Source organism: Xiphophorus couchianus, chromosome 9 (genome assembly GCF_001444195.1).
Source record: "Xiphophorus couchianus chromosome 9, X_couchianus-1.0, whole genome shotgun sequence".
Classification (NCBI taxonomy): domain Eukaryota; kingdom Metazoa; phylum Chordata; class Actinopteri; order Cyprinodontiformes; family Poeciliidae; genus Xiphophorus; species Xiphophorus couchianus.
In genome coordinates, this window is record NC_040236.1 from 19,238,153 (window position 1) to 19,265,877 (window position 27,725).

Below are 27,725 nucleotides of genomic sequence, written 5' to 3' on the forward strand. Positions count from 1 at the left end.
CAACCTGCGTCTGCCATCTTTGATTTTTTGGGGACAGGCCGCGGCGCGAGCGGGGCCTCACTCAACCAGAAAAACGGTCTGGCACGAGATAACGGAGCCACGGGACAACCGGGAATACCGCGCGCCGGCTCCCGCATCAAAGGCCGAGCACACGAGGACAGACGGGGGGCTAGAAGCGTCGGAGGACGCAGAGAGCAACCAGCCGCCCCCCCCGCATTTTTGCATGTGGACAGCGGCTTGTTGGCAGCTAGCGACCAGAGCTAAACGGAGCTAGCCAGCTTTTGTAATCCGCCGGCCAGACAGACAGTCGTTCACCTCCGACCAGGCCGAAACCGGACTTTGAGTGGTGGACGCGAAACATCGCAGAGGACAAGGGACACAGCGACGGTGGCAGGTGGGTCTGCGTTTAACGCTGGAGTGTGTGGCTTCCCTGCTCTCTCTCTCTCTCACACACACACACACACACACACACACCGCACAGCGCTAGCTGGTTAGCATACGGACGGGCTGTGAGTGGATGTGATGGCGACCAGTGAGGAAACGAAACTACGCTGAAAGATGCGAGCTTGTGGCCTGCTCTGTTGCAGCACCACGTTCAGAACCACACATGTCGGGTCGAGCTGCCGAGGACACTACAGCACTTTTAAGTGCGGCTTTTGTGGACTTAGGAGGTGGCATTTGGTTCGTTTCTGGTGTATTTCTGGGCGAAGAAGGCCTGTACCCCCCTGCCGGTATGAGCCACCCGCCCTGTCCGTTGTTTGATTCATGGGAAAGGATGTTGACCCATCAGCGGCAGTGGGTCTGAAAACTTAAAGAAAGCTGCCAAATGTGCTTTGTTCAAGCAGCGAAACCTGTGGTTCTTATTGGGTTAGATACGCGTTTAATTGTGAGTAACGTGTGAATTAAGTCAAAATGGCTTTTCTTGTGAAACTAGTAGATGATCTTATGGGTTTTGTTCATTCAAAAACTCACTAATTGATGAGCAGGAAGCTGTTCAGATATCGATTGAAGCTTTGCTTATCGATTGACTGGTCCGACATATGACGGGGCTCATGGAAAAATATGGAAGTAGTTTCCAGGTCTGGATCAGCATGGGGAAAATCAAAATGGGTTGGGGATTTTTAAGTCTCACCTTTTCCTAAAGTTGCATTCATCCATCTGAATACTTATCAGGCTTTCAGCTCATCTATGCTGACATCCAGCCATCGATCTGTCCCATCCATTCCTCCATCAGTGCAGCGATCCACCCATCAATCCACGCATCTGTCCATGCATCCATCTTTAAACCTGTTGACTATTCACTTTTCCATCCTTCTCTCAAATTTTCTGTCCTCTATCATCTATTCCGTCTGTCCATTCATCCTTCCTTCCTGGTCCAATCTTTGGTTTGTCCAGCCATCCATTTATCTTTTATGGTATCCTTTCATTCGTCATCATCTTTCATTCTTGAGTCCTTTTCACTCAGATGTTGGCAGGTGCCAGATTTAAAGTTTGACCATTGTTGCAGTAACTACACAAAACTAAAAATAAAAGGGTTGCAAACCAGAAAGGTATGGAGTCTTCTGAAAAATGTGCAGGAAACAAGGATGCCTTGTTGAACAAGAGTGATTTATTTTTTAATAAATACATTTTCAGGAGTCGTACTTGGGGTTTCTTCTGACAAGAATCAGACATGGGTGAAGTCTCACTTTATGTTCCACTTTCCACACTTTAGATAAGTTAATTAACACTTGTATTTACCACAATATTTGCACTTGTAAACTTAAAGATATCCACTTCCCTTTAAGACTGACGAAACTATAGTTTCTTTGACTGAACAACCTGATTTGAACCACAGTAATTTGACATTATCTCCATTGCAAATCCCTCTTGATGACTGTATGGACTGGAAAATCAGGATGATGGCGAAGATGCTTAAGCCTTCTTCTTGTATTTAATTGAAAAGGAGACTGGATCCATGCTGTATCTGGTCATCAGAGCATTTTCTTTACACAAGATTCCAATTAGCAGTATAGGAAACCATTATCCTCAGAATGTTTGGTTGTTCTGTATCAGCGAAGGAGCAATTGTTTTAAAGAGCATGTGGCTTAACGATTGCCTGATTTGTACAGGTCTTTCATTTTAATCTCGAGCCTCATAGCCGTTCCTGAAATTTGCCGAGTTGGATGGAGTTTGTCTGTCTGTACGATAGAAAATGCCCGTGATTAAGATGTTGCTCGATGACATCTGGCAACCAGGGTTGCAGCTAAAAAGCTAAGTCCGGCCGTCCTAATGCACTTGGAGACGGATCTGCGGACTTTAATGGTCCGTCTTTGTCCCGGTCTTCCTGTGCTGACCTTTCATTAGGGAGGAAATTAGTGAATTCCTCAAGGGATTTACCCTGATTCATGCCTTTCGACGGTGTTGCTTTCTGAATGTTTGATCCTACCACCTTCGTGCCTCTCTGTCATTAGCAGTAGTTCATACGTCTGCGTTTGCCCTTTTATTTTGTCTCTGAGATGAGTGATTTGTCTCACCTTAAATTTCACATCAAACTGCTCACTTTTCTGTCTTGCTTTTAGAGCATTTAGGTTAATTGGGATTGAGAATTTTGACTCATCTTGTCGTTTATAGTATTTTAAAAAGTGTTGGTTTTTTTGGCACTTTTCCAACTTTAGTTTAGCTTTTCTTTTCTATTTTTGCATCGCATACCTCCATTGATTGAAATATTAGCAGCAATGGTTTTGCTGGAAAGATCACAAAAAGATCAGTTGCATTTACTGCAAATTCAGTTTTATACTTTTGACATTTTACTGACTGGTAACATCTGTTTGCTTTCCTCTTGCTTTCCTCTCGCTCGCTGATTCCGATTACAGCCAAATTCCTTAAAAAGAAACTCCTCTACAGACATTTCTGTTCCCGTTGTTAAAGAGAGAGGTGTGAATATAGTGGTGCTCTGATAAAAGCTCTGTTTGTTTTCTGTTTAACGAGATATCTGCAAAAATATCAGTCGTCTTTTGTTTAAAAAGGTGTTCTATAACATGATATAAAAGATGTAAACAGGGTTTTTTTCTGACCTTTTATTTCTGTAGTTCCTCGTAAGAAAAGACGAGGACAAGTCAAAGCAGGAAGTCGCCTCAGCTGTAGCTAGGCGTGCGTCAGTGTGGCGGTATAACCTTGAGTAAAATTACCTTGGTTTTAAGTCGCATCATTCCCAGCAAAAAAGACATAAAATTTTACTGTAAAACGGAAACGCAGCAATTGTTCGTAGTGCTGCTAAAACAATATACAGTTGGTCTAGTTCTAATTTTGCTGGACCATTTGATACCAAGACTTCATCTGAATGTCGGCTCCCTGGTCGTAGCTAAATAGGTCTTTATAAATATGGTTACTTTGTGAGCCTTTGTTTTTAGGGAGATGTACCTTCTGCCTATTTAAGGGGCGAGTTCAAACATTTAGCCCCGACTGATCAGAGCTGTCAGGTCTTTTCAGCATAATGCACACTTCAACTACAATGGTCACAAGCTCTGTTACGCCAATCCACTGTTAATAATAAATGACCTCTGTGTTGCTTGAGAAAGACACTGCAGTCCCAAATGTGTTGTGTCTCTTGTCTTTGACGATCCACATTTTAATTCACATTCTGGACTATGAGCCTAGCAACATTCCCTTCAAATATCGTATTATTGTTTCCTTCCTGCCGTGTTGACATAAAACTGCAACTATAGGTGAAATTCACCTTCCCTCATAATGTCTGTGTTTAAAATCAGCAACAAAGCTCAATATTATAAAAAAAACCCAACAATCTTCTGCTCTATTTGAGATGTTTTTTCTTCTTCTTCGTGCAGGAGGCTGGTTCTGGGGGCGAGGCCAAAGGACCAGACTCAATGAGTTTCCAGCGAAATGTCAGAGAAGTCAGGGCAGAGCACCAAGGCAAAGGATGGCAAAACAAAGTATGCAACCCTTAGCCTTTTCAACACCTACAAAGGCAAATCTCTGGAGACCCAGAAAACTGCTGGTAAGAGTCTGCCGCCGTCATTTGCTTTGTTTTAACTAAACCATGCTGGTTTTGACTAAGCCTGTTGCAGTTAATCACCTAAATCAAAATGAGCTTGATGATTTCCATTCTGATGTTTTTGAAGGGCAGTTTTGTTTACAGAGACTTCATGATCAGTTTTTTTTATTATTTGATTGTGTGTGGTCTTTTTTACCTTTTTCTTTATTAGGGTTTTATTTAAAATGCCTCCCAGTTCCAGTGTGAAGATTTCTGTACAAAGCCTATGAGATGGTGAACTTGCATTATTATGCCATTATCTTTATACTTGTTGAATATATTGTCTCAAAACCACTAAATTATTATTTATCACAATAATTTCTAGGGCAATTTAGCATCCAGGAGAATTTGCTATTGTAACATGCCTACTTTTAACTAGTATAACCAGTGTTATACAGGAAATTACCATCAGCTGTTTGACGCAACATATTTGATGTATGTTGTCGAACGCTAAAGAAGAAATTGTGAAACTAGCTCTTTTTGTAATGGAGTTTTAAGGCCCTGTTTTGCATAACTTAATGTCAAAGAGCTTTAATTGGCTGATCAGTGATTTTCATTTTCAGAGTTGCTTCCAAGCAGACCTGTGTTGACTTTTCGTTTGTTTTCTGAAAACCGTATGAAAGCTTCTGATAGTGATACTTTTTTTATGTCTGAAATGTTCCCTCCAGTGGCTGCCAGACATGGCCTCCAGAGTTTGGGTAAAGTTGCGGTCAGCCGGCGCATGCCCCCCCCAGCTAACCTGCCCAGCTTGAAGGCGGAGAACAAGGGAAACGACCCCAACGTCAACATCGTCCCCAAAGACGGCAGCGGCTGGGCGTCCAGAACCGAGGCAGGAGACGAGAGGTACACTACTGTTTGCTTTGGTTAAAAAAAAAAAAAAAATGTTGACTTAAAGAGGAGTTGGTGATTTAATTAAAAAAACAATTTGTTTAATAATGCCATTATCTTCAACAGGCAGCAGGAAACGCCACCACCCCAAAACAAACCAGCACCACTCCAGTCTCAAGAGCTTCCTACCGGGGGAAGCCGCTCCTGGGCAAACAACAAGCAGCCGCAGGTTGATGGTAAATATTGTTCCCATCTGCTCCCAAAATCTCATATCTACTTAAAAAAAAACTTTCTATGTTGCAGCTTCATCTGTTACTGTTAAACAAGAGTTAAACATAATTCAAACTCTCCCCATTGATGAAATTTATTAAGACCGAATTTGGCAAATTGCCTCAAATGTGACTTTTGGTTTAATGTAGGGCTGTTGTAAAGAAATATTTTAGTAATCGCGTTATCTATCGATTATTCTTACGATTAATCGAGTAATCGGATAAAAAAAAAAAGATAAAGTAAAACATTGGTAAATCTAACATAACAGCAGTAGTACTATTGTATATCAACATCAGTCCAATTTTTCAGTTGAGCTTCCCTAACAATAACTTTTCTGTAGTTTAGAAAATGAACTCCTAACAATAATAGCTCACTTTCCAAATCAACCTGAAGAAAAGTTATACAAGAATCTGAAATTATAGAGGCAGGCTCACAAATAAGCTTATAAATTGTCTATACTCCAGCTTTTCATTTCTGTATTCATCTTCAGTCAATTTAATAGATGAACTCTCACCTTGCCCAGACATTTAAAGCGTTTGTGTTCATGTTAGCGATGGGATTTGACACATTCGTTCGTCACACACAGAAACTCATCTACCTGCTGCGTGCCGTCACGATGCACTACGCCACCCATTTGTTGAGACCGAGATGATATGAAATTAATTTTCTGTTTCGTCCGTAAAGCTACAATTACGTTAATCATCTAATGCGCAGCCGCCCGCAATGTTCAGTCTATCCGCTCACCTGTATAAATACACCTGCAGCGCTCTTCCCCGCTGTTCGCTCTTCCCCGCCACCAGGCAGCAGCTCCGGGAAGAGAAAAGCTGCCGTACTCCAGGCATCGCGCCAGTCATTTTAAGGATGCTTATTGGTCCCCCGAAAAACGACAAAAACCCAGACATTATCATGAATTAATCAAATCCTCCCAGGCCGAACTTGAAAACTGCACGTTATGCTGCTAACACTTAGCTTTCGTTAACAACTCAGGCGGAAGTGAGAGCTCTGTGCAACGCAAGTAATAAACCAGCTGGAACATGGTGCGCTAAATAATAAAACATAAATTAACGAAGCTTCGAGGCAGGTAAATTTTCCTTAAGAAATTGTAATAATCGAGGTACTCAAGTCACTCGAGGAATCGCTGCCGCCCTAGTTTAATGTTAGCAAAGTTTTTGCATAAGAGCATCACACACTGCCACCACCATGTTTCCCTGTGGAAGCATGGTAATATGCACTGCACAGTTTCCCAATAATTTAACCCAAAAGTTACATTTTTAGATCACGTTACTGGTCAAACTTCTCTGTTTCCTGGTTTTCCGCTATACGACTTGTGGGAAATATTAAACTGGATTTCTTTTCAGTCACCATTCATTCATTAAACCTTTTTTTTTTTTTTTAAGTTTGCGACTAATTGTCTTCTAGTGATTCTCTCGCCTGAGCCGTAGATCTCTCCAGATTTAGACATTAAGAGTTTTCCCTTTCAAATTTTTAATGTGTGCCTTTTGTTTGACATAATATTAAGACATACTTATTTCTGTGATTGCAATGTGAAAAAGTTCTTTTTGTGTACTTTTTGCTAATTCTGAATTAAAATGACTGATTTGTCCCTGTTTTATTTGGTTACAGCTTTCATTCAGCTCCATAATCTGTAAAACCTTCTAACATTATGGTTTTTTTGTTGTTGTTGTTGTTGAAGGAGCTCCTCGCGTAAGCACCCAGTTTCACCAAGAGTTTCCCAGCCTGCAGGCAGCTGGTGAAGCAGAGAAAGGCGATGATCAAGATGAAGAGCCCTATGGACCAGGCCCAAGCCTCAGACCACAAAGTAGGGCCACACTCACACACATAAGCATGAGGCTGTGTTAAACCAAATGGTTTAAAGAGGAAGCTTAAGGAAAGGGGGAAAAAAAAGAGTAACCCCTCTTAGAAGAGGGAATGTCTTCAAAGTTCAGCTTATGTTGTATTTGTAGCACAGATGGAAACACTAAAGTTTTGTTTGAATCACCTTACAGAAGAAAAGTCTTTCATTCCTCCGTTGCGTATAAACAAACCTTGGCATGTACTGTAATTTATGAGATTTGTATTGCTGTCTTATTATGACTTTGGCATTTTTGTTTTACTTTATTCCTTATGTGACGTTTAACAATCTCTGAGATTGTAAGGATTGTTTCAAGTTGTCAGCTGTTTGTGAGTTGTCAGACCTTATTCCCTGTTCCATTGTCTTAAATATATGGTCCGTTTCATTCATTCTTTACTCGCCTGTTAATTTCTCCATGAAATACTTCATTGTCTGTTATCTGTTCATGACCTTTTATCAATTTTTTTATTTTATTTGTTTTTGATCCATCAATCTGGCCATCCTTCCTTCCTTTCAGACACTTCTATAGCATCACCTTCATAAAACAAGTCATTTTTTGCCAAGAGGGATTTTATTTGGAAAAACGGAGGTGTTCATTTTTTTAATTATTATTATTTGCCAAATCAAAAAATGCCTAAAGCCTTTATTTTAGGAAGGTGACGATGTGTAAAGCTGGACCACAGAGCTTCTATATTTATGCCTTAAAATTGTTCACAAGTGACTGGGAACCAGGATTAATGCGTCTAACCCAGTCTTCTGCATCACACGTTTCAAACTCGAGGCTTGGGGGCCGTATTCGGCCCGCCATGAGTTTAAATGTGGCCCTCTAGGCTACATTTGGGCCACGTCAATGTAACTGTCAAGATTAAATTTGAGAGATTAAGTACTATCTGTCAAAGTACTTATCTGTATACCGCTAAATTCCATCAATGTGCAAAGATGTTCAATATTATTTAACTTTAAGAAGTACTAGTGTGATGCAGATACTGCTATTTATTAATATTTTAACAGTTTGGTAATGCGCAGTTTTATCAATGCACTCTGCCACACCCTTTGAGGACTTTCGTAATCTTGATGTGACCCGAAATGAAAATGAGTTTGACGGCCCTGTTTGAGAAAATCTGCTTTCACTTTCAATTAAACCACACATTTTTATATGTTTGAATGACTCCAAAGTCGGCTTAATGTGGCCCTGTCTCACAAACAGGAACTGTCCAACACCTCCTTCCTTCTTGTGATTTCAGACGTTGGCAGTTGGCGTGAAGGTGGAGGCAGGAATCTGAACAGTGCATCCAGCCCACCTGAAATGGACGCCAAGCCTCAGGAGGAGGGCAGCACGAGCCTCGGTACCACCACGCCCCCCGCGGAGGCTGAAGAACCCGGCCGAAATGCAGCAGGTGACGCTCAAAGGGAGAAAAGGGACGCCCGAGAGAGGTTTCCCCCCGCCGCTGCTTCTCAGCCTAAACTCAACGGGGGGCAGCAGCCTCCTGCGGGGGTGCCAACCCACTTTGACCCGGCTTTCAGGAGCATGATGCCACCTTATGTAAGTCTCGTTTGGCAAAGACGTCAATAGCAGCAGAATCACTAACTTTTCGATTGTTTTTACCCTGTATGACAATATTTGTTGTTGTGTAGATGTTCCATGCCTACCCACAAATGTCGTTTGCCCCGGGACAGGGTAACTTCAGATACCCTGTGCCACAAGATGGGGGAAAGTGAGTTTTTTTTCTATTCAGAATCATTTAAATTACATTTAATAGTCGCACTAAGATGGCACAATTAATCTCCTGCTTGAGCCAAAATATATAAGCTTGTTTCTGCTTTACCCTCCGTTGGATCCTCAGGGGTCCTCGTTCGGCCCGCCCCCAGCAGCCGCCCCCTCAGTCTTGGCTCCAAGACCCCGACAGACCCTCAATCATCAGCGCAACAGAACTGAAAGAACTCGACAATTTGGACACCGATGCAGATGAAGGCTGGGCAGGTCAGTAGCTTCAGCTTGGCTCATTTTTACAACTCATTAACCACATTTAGGCGGATTAAAGATCATTTCAAGTATCAATGGATTGCGTCCTGTGTGCCATTAAGGAGCTCAGATGGAGGTCGACTACACCGAGAAACTGAACTTCAGCGACGACGAGGAAAACCAAGCTGCTAAAGACAAAGCAGAAAACTGGTGAGGATTTGAGCCATCTTTTCAGTTTTTTGTTTTAAACTTATTGGGCTTGCTTCTGTCTGTAACTTCAGCAGCAGGTGCCAGTGCTTTAAAGAACAGAAAGCTTTTAGAGACTTGAATCTTTCTCCTACCTGGAATTGTGCCTGAGAATCATTGCTAAATTATATTGAGTGAAGAACAATGCAGTGAATTACAGGTCCCTCTCTGAAACTACTCTACAGTAAAAGCTTTTTTTGCTGTCTAAATGCTGGAGACAACTGTTTGGTAATTTATTATTTTAGAGTAATCTTAAACAACCATTTTCTAAGCTTTCTGGAGGGCTTTCAAATCTGTTTATAAATGTGTGATTCTTTCATTTTTGGAGAGAGCATGGCCAGATTTTGATGCGACCAGTTTTAAACTTGAGTACTATGAAGTCAGTGTTGGATCATCTCAATATGGAAGATGAGGAGCAGCATCTGACATGAAAGAATATCTGTGAAAGTCTTGTTTTAGAGATCTTCATGAATAACTTGGACAAAAATACAACAAAATGTTCCTAAATGTCCAGATATTATTTCAGAACAACCCCTCTCTTACCAAAAATTTAATTTAAAGAGGGTTATCAGGCAAATAGCCTATTTTTTTTTTTAGCTTTGTTATAATGTTATTCCTTCATCAAAAACACACCGGGATTGTTGCTTTCATTCCTTCATGCATTTTTGAGGAATCCTTGAATGGCACCCATTCAAATCTGCAAAGCAATTTCTCTCACCAAGCTGCACTTATTTCCACAAAACTCTTCTCTGGCCCTACGGTCTCCAAGCCGAGCTTCCGCCTCACAAAGCACCCCTCTCCTCCGACTGCCCCTCTCAGCTCCTCCAGACTAGCCAGTAGCAATTAGCAAACATCTGATGGAACTGGGTGTCTCCTGAGCTCAGCATAGGATTTACTGCTGAGTCCAACTCAACTGAGTGGTTGTAACTTTAAGGGTGAAACTTTGTTGAGATGTGCTGAAGGCGGAGTGTTGGAAAGAGCAATAGCTTCTTAAAGAAACAGAGGCCCCATTTCAAGGAGACAAATTTATTTTAGGTTTGATGTCTGCAGCATTTTCATAATAATTGAAGCTCACTTAATTACTTGATTGTGCTATAAAATGACACAAAGTGCCTGGAACATGCATAATACCAGTCTTAAAACACGTTTTGAATTTCCACACTGACATGGCTTTGTCACCCATAGCAATGACCCCACTGTGATTTGGCATACAGAAAAAAGAAGATGACCAATTACCAGCTCATCACCTTAGAAATCTGAATATTTCTAAGGTGAAATTTACTGCAATTTGCAGTAAATTGCTGCAAACTATAAAACCTAAATGGTGGCTCAGGATTTTCCATAATTACCATAGACTTTTTAGCCACAGTATAAAGTTAATTGTGTTGTCGCATTTGAAGCTTCAGAGCAGAGATTAGTGAGAAGACTGTTGATTCTGCCTAGTTGACTGCTTCTTTAATGATATTCTCAGGGAGTGGATGAGAGCTCGGATATCGGACAATCAAGAAGGCTGGAAGGAGGGACCTGAAGACCGTGGGGGCACCAAGGCCTCCTGGGCTGACAGCGGTGATCCTAGAGCGCCCTCACCTGGCAGTGTGGGGCAATACAATAAATCAGCTGCTTCACAGGACTACCAGGTAGAGCAGGTTTGGATTGCATGAGCCCAGTGTGAGGTGCTCACTCCTCCTTAATGGTTTCTCACGCTGTGTGCGTTTGTTTTCGTCCGTAGAGCGGCGCTCGATCCGTCGGCAGCGGCGCTCCACGGGGGAACAAGCCACAGGCGACCGTCGCACCAGGAGCTGATGAGGATTCTGACGCTTGGCGACAGAAGCGAAAGAAGCAGTCCGAAGTCTCTGAGGCGGTAGAGCGAGCAAGACGGAGGAGAGAAGAAGAGGAGCGGCGCATGGAGGAACAGAGGCTCGCTGCTTGCGCTGAGAAACTAAAGCGTCTAAATGAAAAACACAGACAGGCCAATGAGGGAAAAGCGGCCGTTGGCGATCAGACCACTAATGAAGAAGCGGGAGCTGCTGGGGAGGAAGTCCTGTCGGCATCTGACCCTGCGTCCAGCCCTGTGCCGGCGGTCCCAGTCCCACAGCCAGAGCTCCCAGTTGTTCAAGCTGAGAGGGAGCGAATGGAACAAGTGGAAACAAATGCTGAGGAAGAGCCTGAGCTGGCCCGTCAGGCCAGTCCCCCTATCCAGAGACCTGTAGCTGTAGCCCCGGACCCTCCAGGCGATGGAGAGACTGCTCTGGCTGAGGTCGGACCCTTGGTGCCGGAGAACCAGTCCGATCGGGCTGCAGCGCCTATTCGGGACTATTTCAACATGGAGGACAACAGAGGTAGGCCAAGTCCTATCAGATGTTTTAATATCTGGATTCCTTCCTGGTCTTAGACTGTGATGTGTTTGCAGTGGATGAGCCCCACCTGTCCCTGTCTCACATGGAGCCTCCTGGAGGGGACGAAGTCTCCATCGCTCCTCCACAGCTGGAAGGAGAGGCAGCCGCTGCTATGCGTCCCTCTGTCATGTCAGGCTACTCGAAACAGTTTCAAAAGTCTCTGCCTCCGCGTTTCCTCAGACAACAGGTAAAACTGTCTCAATCAAGCGCACTGATTTCTTCCAGGCTTGAAGATGCAGTTATGACATTATTATTTGCTGATGGCTCAATGTGTGGAGAATATTTATGGTCGCCATCAATTACTAGAATATAAGATGATCTCCGATCACTTTAAATATATATATATATACCTTATATATATATTTTAGTTTTCCTGTAGTGTGTTATCAATGATTATATTGGGAACTGTATGTGTGAGAACAGCTGCTGAAGAAAATGTGATCTTATTTTAAAATGGTAGAGCTGACATCAACTTCATCATCTCATTTTAGATACCTTAGCATTGCATAAAAGATTTTCTTCAATTTATCACCTCAATGATACTGAAAAGCTTTATTTCTGTATCGGATTATTCCCCCCTGCACCTAAAATCTTCGATAGTAGCACCCCGCCCCAGCATTTCTATCCAGCAGCATTTGAAACCCTCACCAGACTCATTGGTTACTAATTAATGGATGGATTGTTCTCATAACTATTGTTGTATTGTTTTCTGTAATCTCACTTGGGCAAGCCTTTTCTAACATCCACACTACAAAATAAGTAATAAAAGTATTTATTTGTGCCGATATTAAATTGGGTTAATATTTGCAGTGAACGATACTTGGACTGCAATATCAATATTGTATTGGAAGTGAAATAGCTGTAATGGGGCACCCATATTAGTAGCAGTACCTTTTTAAAAGAAAAAAAAAACACAACCAGCAAACTGTTGGCATTGTGAGAGTGCAGCAAACAATCTCTTGCAGATTATTTTTATATGTTTGACCAGGCTTGTGAAGCTGTTAATGTATTTAAGTGTACTATGCTGGAGCAGAGATATCAAATAAATTTGTAATTAAATACTTTTATGTGTGCATTTTAAAAGCCAATGTTTTAAGTCAGTTTAGCTGTATTTCTTTACCAAATTTCTTACCGGCAGATACTAAATTTCAGATATCTGCATTGGTATCAAAAGTGAAAAAAAAACAGCCAAAACGTATTCATACATTTCTAAAATTATTGAGGAGTCGTCAGATTTGTTAGATCACATTCGTATGTTAACATATTTATTAACTCAGCATTATTCAGTGGATTCCTACATTGTGTTCTTTATGGTGATCTAATTATTACAGGGAAAGCCTAATTTTCTTTACGAAAATGTATGCTTGTCTGTCACTGATGAAAATGGAGCAATGTGTTGTTAAAACGGTAAATCGTTGTCTCCCCAGGAGCAGATGAAGCAGCAACAATGGCAACAGCAGCAGCAGCAAAGTGGAGGAACTGTGTCTCCGTCAAGTGGCAGCAACGTTGCAGCTACCCAGCAGCAGCAGCAGCACCGCTCCATGTATCAGCCTATGGGCCCCCACCACCAGCACTTGCCCTCCATGGGGTTCGACCCCCGCTGGCTCATGATGCAGCCCTACATGGACCCCCGCATGATGTCGGGACGCCCCCCTATGGACATTCCTGCAAACATTCACCCTGGTGAGCGTAAATAGAAATAAGTTTGGGGAAACTGGTTGAAAAGTGATTTTTACATAGCAAAATGCCACAATAATTCACATAATTTTGGTAATCCTGACTTAAAGGCGTATGCACAACTCTCAGACGTCGAGCGAAGAAAAAGGCAGTCTGCCTTTCTTTAGTGTAATGATGGTTGTCAGATCAGCTGAGCAGATTTGCTCTTGCTCTCAACGTTTTCAGGGCGAATGCCTCAGAAGCAGATTGTCCGCAGAGAACCAGGTGACAACTCCAGTTCCAGCTCCGATTCATTCGACCACCTGTCGCGACCAGTTCGAGACCACGGCTTCCCCTCTGACTCACGGATGGTATGGGGATCGGACCCGTACCCTCCGTCAGAACCGCTGCCATCTGTAACTCCTCCAAAAGGACGTGAGGATAACAAGGAGCAACGGTATGGCAAAACGTTTTGCACTAGAACTGTTAGTTTATTGTAACAGTGTGGTGAAACTCCCTTCTTCTCTTCAGGATGGACTCTGGTTTGGATCTGGACAGGGGTCTTCCAGCTATTTACGCTCAGGATCACGGTGCTGTGGACTCTCTGAAAAATAACTTCTTTCGGGACTCGGATTCCCTGTCTGCGTTTACTCAGGGCCCAGAGGATGTGCCGGGGCCTCTAGATAGGCCGCCTGTAAGCTCGGCCTTTGACGCTGATGAGCGAGGCCTGCCTAGTGGGGAGGAGGTGGAGGCCCTTGGTCACGCCATGCTCCAGAGAAGTGTCTCTCAGGGTTCCAGCCACTCCATTAAGCTGGATGAGCCCAGGTTTGACGGGTTACCCCTAGCAACAAAATCACTCGAGCTCCAGGACGCAGGGGACCGGGCCTCTGATAAGCCCCAAAGCGAGCTCTACTCCCAGGCTGCCCTTACAAGCAACAGGGCGACTCCTCCAGCAGATGGATTACACAAACCGGAGAAGCTCCCTCTGCCAGCTCCCAGCAAGCAGAAAGCCGAGCTGCGTTGGGGCGGGAGATCCGGGTCTGGTCGCAGAGATGGACCGGGAGGAGAGAGACCCGTTCGCAGGTCGGGCCCCATTAAAAAGCCCGTCCTGAGGGACATGAAAGAAGAGCGGGAGCAACGAGAGGAGCGGGAGAAGCGTCACGAGAGAGGAGACAGAGGGGATAAAAGCGAGCGGTCCAAAAAGGATCAGTCGACCAAAGCTCCGTCAGCAGCTGCAGCGGTGTCCGAAAGCTCTCGGGCTCAGGGCGATGGGAAGAGGGAACCTACCGAGGCAGACGAAGCCCCGGCGTCCCACCATAGGGCCAGAGACTCGCAGCCTTCCTCGGGGGTTCCTACCTCTTCCTCCCAGGAGGAGAAAGCGGACAAACTGCCTAGTAACGACAAACATCCAGAACCAAAACTACCCAGTCGGAAAGAGTCTCATCTTCCTGCACGTGCCTACAGAAGAGAGGAGAGGGAGAGGGAGAGGGAAAGGGATCGGGACCGGGACCGAGACCGGGACAAGGAGGCTGACAAGGAGAGGGAATGGCCCATTGACTCCAGTTTCAAAGGACGCGGGCGAGGGGAGTACTACTCCAGAGGACGGAGCTACAGAGGAACTTACAGCGGTCGCAGCAGAGGGAGTCGCGGTCGTAGCCGGCCAGAGTATCCCTACCGAGAGCCTCGCTTGCGCTCTGATTTACCCTCCGCTGGAGGCGCAGCTGCCTTTCGCAACAGGGAGGAAAGCGAAACGCGTAGCGAGAGCTCGGACTTTGAAGTCATTCCGAAACGTAGGCGGCAGCGCGGTTCAGACACAGACTCTGAAAGCGAAGGTGGGAGAGAATCAGCCAGCGACACCGGACCCTCCGACCGGGAGCCAAGCACTAAACCTAGCCGTCCGCTAAGAAGAGATCTCCCTGGTGACGGGCATACAGGACCCCACAAGCTGAGCTTTGAGCCGCCTCACATTGGTGAAAAGGGTGGAATGAGAGGGGATGACGACAGCCGGCCCAAACCGGGGTTTCTTCCCAAGGGGGAGCCTTCCCGCCGAGGAAGAGGAGGATTATATAGCAGACGAGGCGGCGCAAGAGAGCGTGGCGGTCCTCGCTCAGCCCCCCTCAGAAGGCCAGGACCCAGAGACTCTTCCTCTCAGTGGCCTTCCAAACCGATGGAGACGTTCAGGCTGGAGGATGCAGAGTCCTCAACAAGATACAACAATCCTCCTACTGACCGTCGACCCCCGAAGTTGGAGGGAAAGAAATTTGGAGAAGTGGCTCCTCAGGGCAGCAGAGAGCGGCCTCGTCGATCTCGACCGGCCCGACCCCCGCGGCAGGACAAACCTCCTCGCTTCAGGCGCTTGAAAGAGCGGGAGGCTGGCGTATTGGGTACCGGAGATCCTGCTACGAGTCCTTCTGCAACTTTGGCATCTGTGCCCTCTTCAACCACCCCAAGTTCTGCTCCCGCTCCGGCATCCCTCTCTCCAAAGATGTCCAGAGCTCCAGGGACTCCTCTTACTGTGCCTGCAGATGTGGCAGCCACCACATCTGCACATGACCAAACGTCTCTTGTCGAAGCCTCCCGGCCTGAGGCCAGCAGCCCCACCATCACCGCAGTGGGCAGCAAGTCCCCTGACCTGTCCAACCAGAACTCCTCGGATCAAGCCAATGAGGAGTGGGAGACCGCTTCCGAGAGCAGCGACTTCAACGAAAGGCGAGAACGGGAAGAGAGGAAAGGAGCGCTGGAGGCTGCCAACGAGGCAACCTCCGCCTCTGCCCCAGCACCCACTCCCTCTCAGGGCACACTGACGCCCAATAAGAGTCTGCTGGATGGAGGTGTGACTCCGAAGCGAGAGGGGTCCCAGGCAGCCAAGAGGAGCTTCTCAAGTCAGAGGCCCACAGAGAGGCAGAACCGCAGGGGCAACAGCGGCGCCAAACCAGGCCGGAGTTACGCAGGAGGCAAGGGGGAGAGGAGAGGCGGCGGCAAGGCTGGCCGCAAAGGGTGAGTCTCAAACAAGGGGCCTCTGTCTGCTGTCACTCTTTCTGTTCTTCCATTAACATTTGCACAAAGAAATTGACTCGATGAAACAGTGTGCCACAAACTGAGATCTTCAAACAATAAACCTTTGTGAAATTTGGCTACACGATTGAGATCAGACTACCCAAACATTTGTGGGAAAGAGGATTTGATTGGAGTATTTTCCAAAAATAAATAAATAAATAGATTAGAGATATATTTGCATTTCCAGACTTTATATAACATCTAATTATCCAATAATAATGCGAGTTTTGGCACCTTTTACATTAAACCTGTTGACTTAAATCTCTGTGAATCATATTTATTGACCTTTTATTTACTTTTTTTTTGCTTATCTTATGTTAGAAATTAGATGAGAGCAGTCCTAATACTTGGTGCATCAGCCTTCTTCCCATCTAAATTTACTACTGTCCAATACATTTACAGGTTTATCCTATTCTGAAGTTGTTGTTGTTTTTTTTTTATCTGAATAACAGCCCTCCAGCCCAGCAGAACTCCGAAGCATCAGCCCCAACATCTGGAGGAACCTCTCAGCGGCCTGCCAAAGAGCAGCCTGCACGACGCAAGGATGAGGCCAAACAGACCGCCAAGAAACCAAAGGAGAACGCTCTTTCCCAGTTTGACCTCAACAATTATGCAAGTCAGTAAATAATGTTTTTCAACCGGGTCGTTTCGTTTACCAGTAAATAAGCATGCATTGGTTTGATGGACACACAAGGGCTAAAACGCATATTTCTGTTTATTGTAGGTGTTGTGATTATTGATGACCATCCTGAGGTGACCACCACAGAGGATCCACAGTCCAGTGCCAACGACGATGGTTTCACCGAGGTCGTTTCCCGCAAGCAGCAGAAACGGCTGCAGGATGAAGAGAAACGCAAAAAGGAGGAGCAGACATCTCAAGTAAAGATTCCCTGAAATATTAAGAAATGTCACCTTCTAAAATGTCTGGATTTAAATTAGATTTCATAACTTTAATTGAAGCTTCCAGAATTTCTACTTTTCTTAAAGGATTTGTTTTTACTTTTCGTCACCTTTTCTTAGTTTATTTGTGTGGTGTTTTTGGGGGGCTTCCTGACAAAAATCCCACAGAAAGAAATAATCCATGCAAAAGTCAAACATGGACCTGTCACTGATTTCAAGTTTAAATTTGGGCTTTTAACATGATCTGTAGTTTGTATTTTTTTGGCCATTTCAATTGGACTCATTTTACAAGTATTTTTTGCTAAGTAAGAATCAAAGATTACAAACTGTGCTTGAAAGAATCAATATTTAGTGTACGGTAATGCAGTAAGGGTTTGAGAAATGTGAATGTTATGAATATTAAAATACATCACAGTTCAGGCTCAGATCCTCTAAAACACTGTTAAATAGCTTAATCCAAATCCAGGTGTCCGAGAATTGTATAGCTGTATAAAACCCAGCTAGGTAAGTATTTCAGAATGCTGCAAAAAAAAGTAGTAAAAATTTTTTAGAAATGTCATTCTGGGAAAGTAGACGCAGAGATTTGTAGAAATTTTGATATTGTCATCAAGCCTGAAAGTAAAGTTGTTGCTTCTCCTTCAGAACTGGGGTAAGAAAGGCGAGAAGAGCAGAGGAAGCGGAGGAAAGCTGCCACCTAGATTTGCCAAAAAGCAGTCTTCCCAGCAGCAGCATCCTCAGCAGCCGCCACAGCAACAAGCGGCGCAGCCTCAGCCTCCTGCAGCCTCGGCGCCCTCTGCCCAGCAGCAGCTGGCTGCTTCTGCTGCACAGCATCCCCACCACTCTCCCTCACAACCTGCTGCTTCTCCTCAAACTCTGGACGGGCCGCCAGCTCCTCTGCCCTCCATCTCCACAGCAACTGTGGAGTTCGCCTCAAAGAGCCTCCCCCCTGCGCCTGCACAGCCGCACAGCGCTCTCGGTACAGAACTGTGGGAGAACAAGGTGGCAGGCTCCACTGTCCTTACTGATGTCAAGAAACGTAAGCATTAGGGATGAAAGTTATCGATTAGTGAGTTTATCTGATGTTGGTTTATCTTATACATCAACCCGCTATTAATTGATAAGCGGCCATTTTCTTAAAAACCTGAGTTTTCACTTGCATCGAGAGGGCTGACCCTATTTCCATAGCATAACATGCTAATTTAATCATAACTGTCTAATGAACTATTAATTGACAATTAATCGTAACTTGATTAATTGTTTGCATCTCTTAACTGTGAAAGTTTTACTTTCCTGCTGATAATAGGATTTATCAACACAGTACGTGTGAAATGTTGCTTTGTTTATTCCAGTGGGTCCCATCAGCCCCCCACAGCCACCCTCTGTGAGCGCTTGGAACAAACCTCTAACCTCCTTTACAGGCACCGTGCCGTCTGAGGTAAGTTGAATAAATAAGCTGGTTTGTTCTGACTGGTTCTGCCACCTGATATTCTTCATTAACATGTCTCCCTGCAGGGTGGGAAGCCTGGCGCTGACGGCAGCGTGGAGTTGGGCATAGACAGTATTCAGTTTGGCGCGCCGTCGTCTGCAGGAAGCACCGACAGTGACGGAGGACCAGCGCTGTTGGAGACGGTCTCCGAAAGCAAACTACCTGCTCCCAAAGAACAAAGACAGAAACAACCTCGAACCGGTCCAATCAAAACGCAAAAGGTAACCCTCGCTTTCCAGGTGAATAATGTGGATTCATTATCTGTCCCCTCTCTTAACATTTGACCTGTCTTGGTTAAGCTGCCCGAAATGGAGCCAGTAGAACCCAAGGAGTACAAGCCGGGTCCAATCGGTAAAGAGCGCTCTCTGAAGAACCGCAAGGCCAAAGACGCACGTGGAGGCGAGGCCGAAGGGATGGAGGGAGCAGTGACTGGAGGAGGGGTCAGCAGAGCCACAGACTCCAGTCCTCCCACCAGTGACACCACAGTGCCAGAACTGGGAGGGGACATTGAGGGTATGATCACGGTCCCCTCAGCAGAGTACACTAGCAACTCTAAGGTATGTTGTTCCTCTGTTCCTAAAATAATAAATACATTTAGGGTGCATCCACACCAGCCCTGTTAGTCCGCTTTAATCAAACTCTAGTTCTTTTGTCCAGAAAGTTTGGTTCGATTGGGGAGATGTGAATGTGAAAGCCAACCATGATGTGGACAAAAAAAAAGTAAACTGTGTCTCGGTCTCAGTTCAGTTGAGTGAACTCTGGTGCGGTTTGAATGCATATGTGGATACGAGCGGACTGGAGACTACTAAAAAAGCAGGAAGAGAACTATAGCGTAGTTGGTTGTATTCTGGGTAAATACAACAAAAACAACCGCACAAGCCTGACGCTAGTGAGAGAAATGACTTGTGGTCTTTTACCAAAAACAAAAGAGAAATCCTACAAAAGCTTCATGTTTGTTTACATTTGGCGAAGAAGATGGCTGTTCTCGTGTCTTCTTCAGAGGTTTTTGTGATTTCCTTCAGTAGTTGTTGGTGCAACACAGGCGAGGGGAGGGGAACAGGTCTTTCCATTTGTTTGGATGGTTTCACACCAGCGAACCACACCAGCTGAAAATGTAACAATGTTGCAACTTTGGTCCACAGTCAAACCAGACTATCAGGTGTGAAAACGCCCTTAAGTTGTTGAATCTTGATTCACTTTTTGTTCTCCCAGGAGTCTGTCACAGACTACACCGCCCCCTCTTCTTCTCTGGCTGACAGCGTTCCCACAGGAGGCAACAAAATGGAGGAGAGCATAGTGGCTAATGTGGGTACAAATCCTTTTTCCTGCACACATTTTCTAAAAAAAAAAAGTATAAGTATTTCAGGTTGTGTGTTAACTGCAATTTGTTTCCCAGGTGGCTCTCCCCCACTCACTGCCCCTTCCACGCAGAGAGACCCTCCAACAGAGCTCCAGCCTCAGCACAGTTTCTCCTGCTACTGTTGACCTAACACTAAAGGTAAGGGAATCATTTTGGCCTCAACCAGGAAACGATTTGAACTCCAATGAAATGTTACGCCCCCGTTTTGCTGTCCCTCCTCAGATGGAGTCGGCTCGGAAAGCTTGGGAAAACTCCCCGAGTTTGGAGAAAAGCTCCCCAGTCACCTCCTCTTCCTCGCCCATCACTTCCTGCGCTTCCTCGTACTCGTCTTTCTCCTCAGCCTCCATGCCCCAGATCCCTGTGGCTTCTGTTACCCCCAGCACCTCACTGTCAGGTAACGAGTCCCTCACTTTAGAGTGTACAGTGCCTGGTTAATGGATTCAGATGGAGAACCTCGTCAGAGGGTAATTAGCTGGAAAACCGTTTGTCCACCCGGATAACCACCCTAAACATGCAGCTAGAACTATACTGGAATGGTTTAGAAGAAAGCATGTACACTTGTTAGAATAACCTAGTCAAAGTCCTAGATCCCTAAATCTATTTAATTACGTGAAAATGAGTCTAAGCCACAGGGTCTGTAACCTTTAAAACCTAAACATCAATTTTCTTCTCCGGACTGCCAAATAATTTGAGAGCCGCAAACGCCATATGCACATTTTTAGACAAATATCTGCTTTAATAAAATTCTTGTCATGTTTTAAAAAAGAAATGGTTTTATTTCTGTTTTTAGGATTTAAAATAAGCATAAAATAGGAGGATATGTTTTGTTTTTTTAACTCATCCTTAAGCATACTATTGGTACTTTTCGTGTCATTCTTGGTGATAATTAAATTCAAATATTGCAGGAAAAATTAGTTAAAAATCTGCTTCATTGTATATGTATTTAAATACATTAACTGGTTCCTTTTAGTTTTTATCCAGTTATTAAAAGCCGTTTTGGGAGACCCAAAGAGCCACTTGTGGTTCCGGAGCTGCGGGTTGCAGACGTTCTCCATCTACTCCGACTGAGCTTGAGCTGATTTGTAAAAGAATGGGCTGAGCTTTCATTCTGAAGATGTGCAAAACAAAAAAAAAGAAAAAGGTGATTAATGTGTGCTGCCTCTTTTCCAAGCAGCAGGTTCTGGTACCTACACCACCTCATCTCTCAGCACGAAGACCACCTCAGCCTCCGACCCCCCTAACATCTGCAAGGTGAAGCCGCAGCAGCTGCAGGGCGGGAGCCTGTCCTCCTCCACCAGCAGCAGCAGTAGCAGCAGCTTCTCCCAGCTCGGCTGCGTGCCCCCTCTCCTGCCTCAGCAGCAGCAGACGCCGCAGGTGTACGTCTCCCAGGCTGCAGCGGGTGAGAGAAACTACAGCTGCTCGAATACAGTTTGCTGCATATTAGGAGCTTCTCGTGACCAGGTGATTGCTTGTTCAGGTTCTGCAGCTCAGATTCCAGCCTTCTACATGGACACTAGCCACCTCTTCAGCAACCCGCACCCCCGCCTGGCGGCGCCTTCGCTGGCTCAGCAGCAGGGCTTTCAGCCCGGCCTCTCGCAGGTGGGACTTTATCGCTTCACAGTTACAATGCTGAAACGATTAAGTGTTGCTGAATCAATTGTTAAAATAATCAACTAATTTAATAACCGATTAACAGGAGTACACAGACAAAACTGGCCAACAAATGTATACATTTTCCATTTAAAATAGAAATCTACTTTGTCTGTAAATATGTCCTACTCAGAACTCGAGGGGCATAGACGTAGCTTCACCTGGTTCCAATTCTGTCTCGTGTTAAGCCCCTTGTGAAATAGAATTTATTAATTGGTTAATCAAAAAATAACCAATTTTTTTCTCAAGTGGTGAAACAAACATTGGATTATATTGGTAAATCTAGCAGAAAGAGCCGAGCTTTTCACATGTTGGAATTATTGTTTTAGCTGCAGATGCATCCTTTGCTACAGATGATTAAGCTTAAACTGTAGCATTGCATTTCAGACATTAAAATATTTATTTTCTTGTTTAAAAAATGAATTGAATTATTTATTTGCATCTTTTATTGTATGTATTTCTAATATTGTATAAAGAGGCTCAAGTGGTTAAACAAAAAAATCTGCAGAATGTCTCCCCCCCCCCTTTTTTAAAAATCCAGAATAATTGATAGACTAAATTATTAAATTATAATAATTTAATAATTATTAAATTATTATAATAAAAGAAAAAAAATTCAAAATGGTGCTCTAAAAAGAAAAGATGAGACAGGAAGAGGGGGTTGCTTGCTAGGATGTGGTGTTGAATGTTTCGCCTTGCTTTCGTAGCCAACAGCAGTGCAGCAGATTCCCATTCCCATCTACGCTCCCCTGCAAGGCCAGCCTCAGCACCAACACACCCACCAGGCTCAGCTCGGACTCGGCACAGGTCCTCCGGTTTCCCAGCCGCAGGACCTGTTCAGCTCTTCACTTCAGCCCTACAGGTAAAACCCACTCCTCTCCAGTTCAGGCTCCTACGCTCCAGATTTGATCGTTTCTGTCGTCTGATCCCTCCGCTCCGTCCTCTCCCAGGTCGCAGCAGGCCTTCATGCAGGGCAACCTGTCGCAGCCGTCTATGATGGTCTCCGGCCCGTCCCTGCACAGCTACCCCGGAGTGCAAGCTCCCGAACTGGGCAAGCCTCAGTCCAGTCTGGCCTACCAGCAGCACTCCTCCACCCAGCACATTCCCATTCTGTTTGAGCCGCAGCTCAACCAGGCCTCAGGGATGGGAGGCTCCCAGCTCATCGACACGCATCTGCTGCAGGTAAACCTCGCCTTGCTGTGTCGCAAAGCTGCTGCGCGTCGTCACGTTCCTCCACCTACAGTGTTGCTTTCTGCTCAGGCTCGACAGGGCATGAATCAACATTCGAACATTTACTCGGGGCAGGTGCAGCAGCACGGTCAGAGTAGCTACTATAGCAACACTCAGTCTCCCAGCTCTGCAATGCAGCAGGTAATGCAGCCATAAACGGATCTGTTTGTGTCAAATAAGCTGCCAAGTTTCTTCTCAGGTCATTAATTTCTCTCTGTCTGCAGGTGAACGTCCCTCTGCCGGGCTCCCAGTTGTCTCTGCCTAACTTTGGGTCGGGGGGAGGTCAGCCCCTGCTGGCTCTGCCCCCCACTCCTCCCCAAGCCCAGCCTCCCAACATCAACCGGCAGCCCCCTATTTCTCAGCCCTACCGAGGCATCATGGGTCCCAACCATAACATGATGCAGCCGCCGACCAGCAAGGTGCTTTCCTTCATATGGGTCTCACCGTGCAGTGACTGCACACCATTAAACGGTCTTAAAGTCATTGAAAACAATAAATTGGCCTTAAGTACGTTAATCACTGGTCTTAAATGTAGGGCTAGCAGAACTATGTAATCTCGTATTCTATGTTGTTTTTTATTTTCTTGCAGGACTTTACTATGGTAGATCTCAGTGCGTTCTGTGACTCAATTCAATTGCAGCTACTGCTAACTAGCTGCTAAGAGATCCTTAGCAGCTAGCTGGATATATTTTTTTTTAATCATCTCCAAGTTCAAAATTACCACCAGTTGGCTGGACAATGTCTGTCTTAGTCGTTGACTCACTTCTGTTACCAAACCAAAAGATTTATTTAATGCGATTTTTTTTTTTTTACAATTTTTTGTACACCTGTGATTCGGGTCTTAAATTCGATTCATAATGATCTTAAAACAAATCCTAAATTTGAGTTGGTGAAACCTGCAAGTACCCAAGTTTGGGCATCAGGTTAATGAGTTTCTGTTTTTTTTCTTTATGCAGATGGACATGGATCTCAAACTGTTTGGCAGCGGGATGGACGTGAAGCCTGGAACTCCTCCGATCAGTGGCCGGAGCACCACACCCACCTCCAGTCCTTACAGGTAATCATCTTCATTTTTCTGTGGATCTGGTGGATCACCCCTCCCTTGGACTCTTGTTTTTATGAATTGCCTTTCAAAATAAATGTCCTTTATGACATAGCTGTGGTCCCTCAGGGCTCATTTTTAATCTGAGTTGTGTTTATGTGACAGCATAATCTGCCAAAGACGCTGACATGAAGTAGCTGGAGGCATTACATGATGCAGTTCTTGTTTATCATTTCAGATGGTTTGTTTTAAAGATTGGAGGCAGTGTTTTTTTTATTTTTTTATTTGGATTGTAATGTGTCTTTTACATGTAAAGAGAGTAAAAATAAAATCAGTTCCTGCGCAACAGAGCCCTCACACCAGACCTTACTTGATTGTCTTTAGCCACTGAAAGCCTTTCCTCTGCCTTTGTTTTGCTCTTTGTGTCACTGTAATGGTTTCCTGTCTGTGCGCTGCAGGGCCAGCTCCACTTCTCCCAGTAGCCAGTCCAGTAAGATGAACAGCATGCTGTACCAGAAGCAGTTCCCGCCGAGTTCTGCAGGCATGAGAATAACTCCGCATTTCCCTGGCCAGTTCAACCCACAGGTAACGCATTAAATAATATGGATCAGCATATTTGTGTGTTTTTATGCACGGGCTAGTTGGAAAAATAACAAATGGAAAAAATACTCTTGGGTTATGATTGACCCACTTTTTTCTGACTGGTATATTCCCCCACCATATTTCTGAGAGCTTTAGCATCTTATGATACATTTGGTTTGTAGTACAGATATTTAATAACCATTAAATTGACTTTTTACTTTCAGAGGTGAATTGCAGTCTGGTATTTGCAAAATAGAAATCTAAAATAAACACCTGCATAATTGTGTGATTCTAAATTAAATTGATTAAGCAGAATATTATCCGTCTTAGTTTTTCTGCTCTTCGCAGAGTAGCAAGAAGTAAAACAAGCTAACATGAGCAAGGTAATTGCTAAGACATCCTTAGCAGCTAGCTGGATTTTTTTCTATTTTATCCAGCTAGCTGGATAAAATATAACCTTGCTCATTACCTAACATGGGCAAGGTAATTGCTCATGTTAGCTTGGTCCAGCAGAGCCTGATAACCTGTAACCTGTACATTCATAACATAATTTGTGATTTAGCTTTAGTCCCATGATTCCTTGAGTTATTGCTATCAGAAAAAAATCCAAAAAGGGAAATATCTGAGCCAGCTGACTGGCAGTGCTCTTCACCCACTGAGTCATTGATATTGCCGTGTCTTTTTCTTTCCTCTTTTAGATCCTGTCTCAGCCCAGCATCGTGTCTCCTCTGGTTCGCCCTCCTCACGCGAACTCCTTCGGCGGAGGCGTTCAGCGCTCTCCCATGGGTCCCCCCATTTCACCCAACGTGAGCGGGGGCCTCATGCCCCACCCGCGGCCTCAGCACCCGCAGCACAGTCAGCACCCTCCCCGAGGGCCTCCCGGTTCTTCCCTTCCACCCAGAGGCACACAGGCGGCTCTGAAGGCCGAGCAGGACCTCAAGGTGAGGCGCTGCTGGCGTTTTTTTTTTTTTTGTTTGTTTGTTTTTTGTTTTTTAACAACGCGTCGCTCTGTCCCGATTGGTTGATTCATTTCCTCGTTTCCTCTAAAGGCAAAGCAGCGAGCCGAGGTTCTTCAGTCCACTCATAGGTTCTTCTCAGAGCAGCAACAGCAGCAACTGAAGGCGCCTCCGGTCAGCAAGCCTCGGCTCGATCAGGGAGGAAAGGCTCCGCTCGACCCTGCGGCCTCAAACCACCAGGCCGGCGCCGAACGGCCAGACGCAGACAAACCCCCCATCTCCATGGCTAAGCCCATCCGAACTGGCCCCATTAAACCGCAAGCCATCAAACCGGAAGAGGGCAAATAAAAAGACGACTGAACATCTAGATGGAAGAGAGACTCGACCCCCCCACCATTTCCGCAATCACAGCCTCATATCAGCCCAGGAGGACGGTGTGGGGGATGAGGACGAACCCGTTGGCGTCACGAACAGGAAGCACTGTCATATACAAGTGTAATCCTCTTCCTCCTCTTTCTCTCCCTGCCTCGCCTTGCTGCAGGTGGGGCGACTTTCATCACACTTAGATGCTGATAAAATTGCTGCTCAAGTTGTTCCATAGAAATCCACCATCTGACTGAGAGTTAGAGAGAAATCTGAGAATTGCTGCTGAGTTAGCCATTTTTATAGCTAATTTTAGTTCTTTTTTTCCCCCCAACCCACCTAATAGCTTGAGACATATTATTGGAGAAACATGTTTTTGTTTACAAAATAATAAATAAATCAAATTTGTTTTCTTAAGATATCATTTATTGGAGCACACCTTCTTGTTTGACCTGTCGTAACTAATCCAGAAAATTTAGTGCTGAACGGTTGGAACATGATGCCGCAGGAAGACGTGAAATCAGAAATAATGATTTTTTTTGTTGTTTTTGTTTTTATCAGAATGAAAATGTGAAAATCTGCAGCATTTGATTGACTGTAATGATCGATTTCTTGATTTGTGAGCCTTCTGCTCCTGCCTTCTGCTCTCATCTCCTTACCTGAGAAGTGCTTGTGTGTGTGTGTGTCTGTGTGTATGTATGCGTTCAAGGGGAGAGGGGAAAAGCATGGCGCCGGACTCTCGCGTGTTTTCTTTTAGCCAAAGGTTAAAACGGCGCAGAGGTGGCATCAGAACCCTGCAGGGTCGCTCGTTCCCGCTGCAGCAGTTTGCATGCAGGATGGAGTCGGTAACTAGGATCGTTTATTTACAGCTGCTCCGTTCTCAGAGCAGTCCTCCACACACAACCTTGCACTGCTTTCACACCCATCCCAGTGTGGTCACACGAATACTCGTATACACACACCTGACTGTAAAAAAACCCCCAACAAAAACAAACAAGAAAAGCATCCAGAGCTGCTGCTAACGACTGATTTCAGTGCCCTTAGCTAGTGTTTTAGCAGGACAGGGCTGTTTAGAAGAAATGAGGCAGAGAGTTAACTTTTTGTTTTGTTTTTTTTGAGCGTGCATGTTGACCTTCATAACGAGAAGGAACAGGACGAAGAACAAGGAAAAAAGATGAAATGCAAAGCCAGAAGTACTAAAGCGGTTGTGCAGAAGGACACTTGCTGTTTCGTTTTGTCTCTACTGATGAGAGCAATCAGCGCTGTTTTCCTTTCTCTGCCTCGGTCCCGTCGGCTGTCCTACCCGCAGCAAAACTCTCATCCGGGGGGCTTGCAGATACGAGACGGTCCTTCAGAAATGTATAATAGTATACACCCCGAGATGGCGAGGGGACTCCCTTCACATCTGCCCTAGCTGGGGGGAGACTCCTTTATTTGGAGAATAAAAGAGGGAGGGAAGGTAATGACTTTTTTTTCTTTCTTTTTTTTTTTGTTGTACAGGGGTTTCATCACTGTATTAAGATATGTACGGTCTTATTTACATTCTCTTGGTTTGGTTACAGAAACTAATAAAAATAATATACTGTTGAGATTTGTGTTATGTTCTCTTTGTTAGGTGTGCCACGTTTGACCACAAGGTGTCAGTAGAGAGCCTTTATGTCACATCGACAAGCACGTCATGTGCAGTGATGCGCAGGGACTGGAGGCTGAAACTGCTAATATTTATGCAGGCTTAGGATGTGATAACATGATTCCCGTTTGTTTGGTTGTTGTTTTTTGTTTGGATAAGTATCTGAAAACATAAGAGGAAGGAAAGATATTTGTATTTATTTATTTTCTATATGTTGAAAACTTC

General features: G+C 44.8%; 1 protein-coding gene across 2 annotated transcripts; it reads left to right on the forward strand.

The window, feature by feature from the left end:
* On the forward strand, positions 1 to 27,457 carry prrc2c (proline-rich coiled-coil 2C). Of its 2 annotated transcripts, none has more exons than XM_028027079.1 (34): positions 1 to 394; positions 3,828 to 3,997; positions 4,702 to 4,876; positions 4,988 to 5,097; positions 6,825 to 6,950; positions 8,228 to 8,526; positions 8,619 to 8,698; positions 8,819 to 8,964; positions 9,069 to 9,156; positions 10,664 to 10,829; positions 10,922 to 11,531; positions 11,603 to 11,775; positions 13,016 to 13,271; positions 13,491 to 13,701; positions 13,776 to 16,241; positions 16,754 to 16,917; positions 17,026 to 17,180; positions 17,844 to 18,237; positions 18,551 to 18,636; positions 18,714 to 18,908; positions 18,987 to 19,244; positions 19,900 to 19,992; positions 20,084 to 20,185; positions 20,270 to 20,441; positions 21,222 to 21,446; positions 21,525 to 21,646; positions 22,405 to 22,559; positions 22,648 to 22,879; positions 22,958 to 23,068; positions 23,152 to 23,346; positions 23,884 to 23,984; positions 24,428 to 24,554; positions 25,250 to 25,492; positions 25,601 to 27,457. In XM_028027079.1, the coding sequence occupies exons 2-34, from the start codon at positions 3,883 to 3,885 to the stop codon at positions 25,853 to 25,855; spliced, it is 8,406 nt and encodes a 2,801-aa protein (XP_027882880.1). In that variant the 5' UTR covers positions 1 to 394; positions 3,828 to 3,882; the 3' UTR covers positions 25,856 to 27,457. The 2 variants fall into 2 exon arrangements, with proteins under 2 accessions (XP_027882880.1, XP_027882881.1); XM_028027080.1 differs by having other exon boundaries at positions 8,828 to 8,964.
* Positions 27,458 to 27,725: the final 268 nt, after the last annotated feature.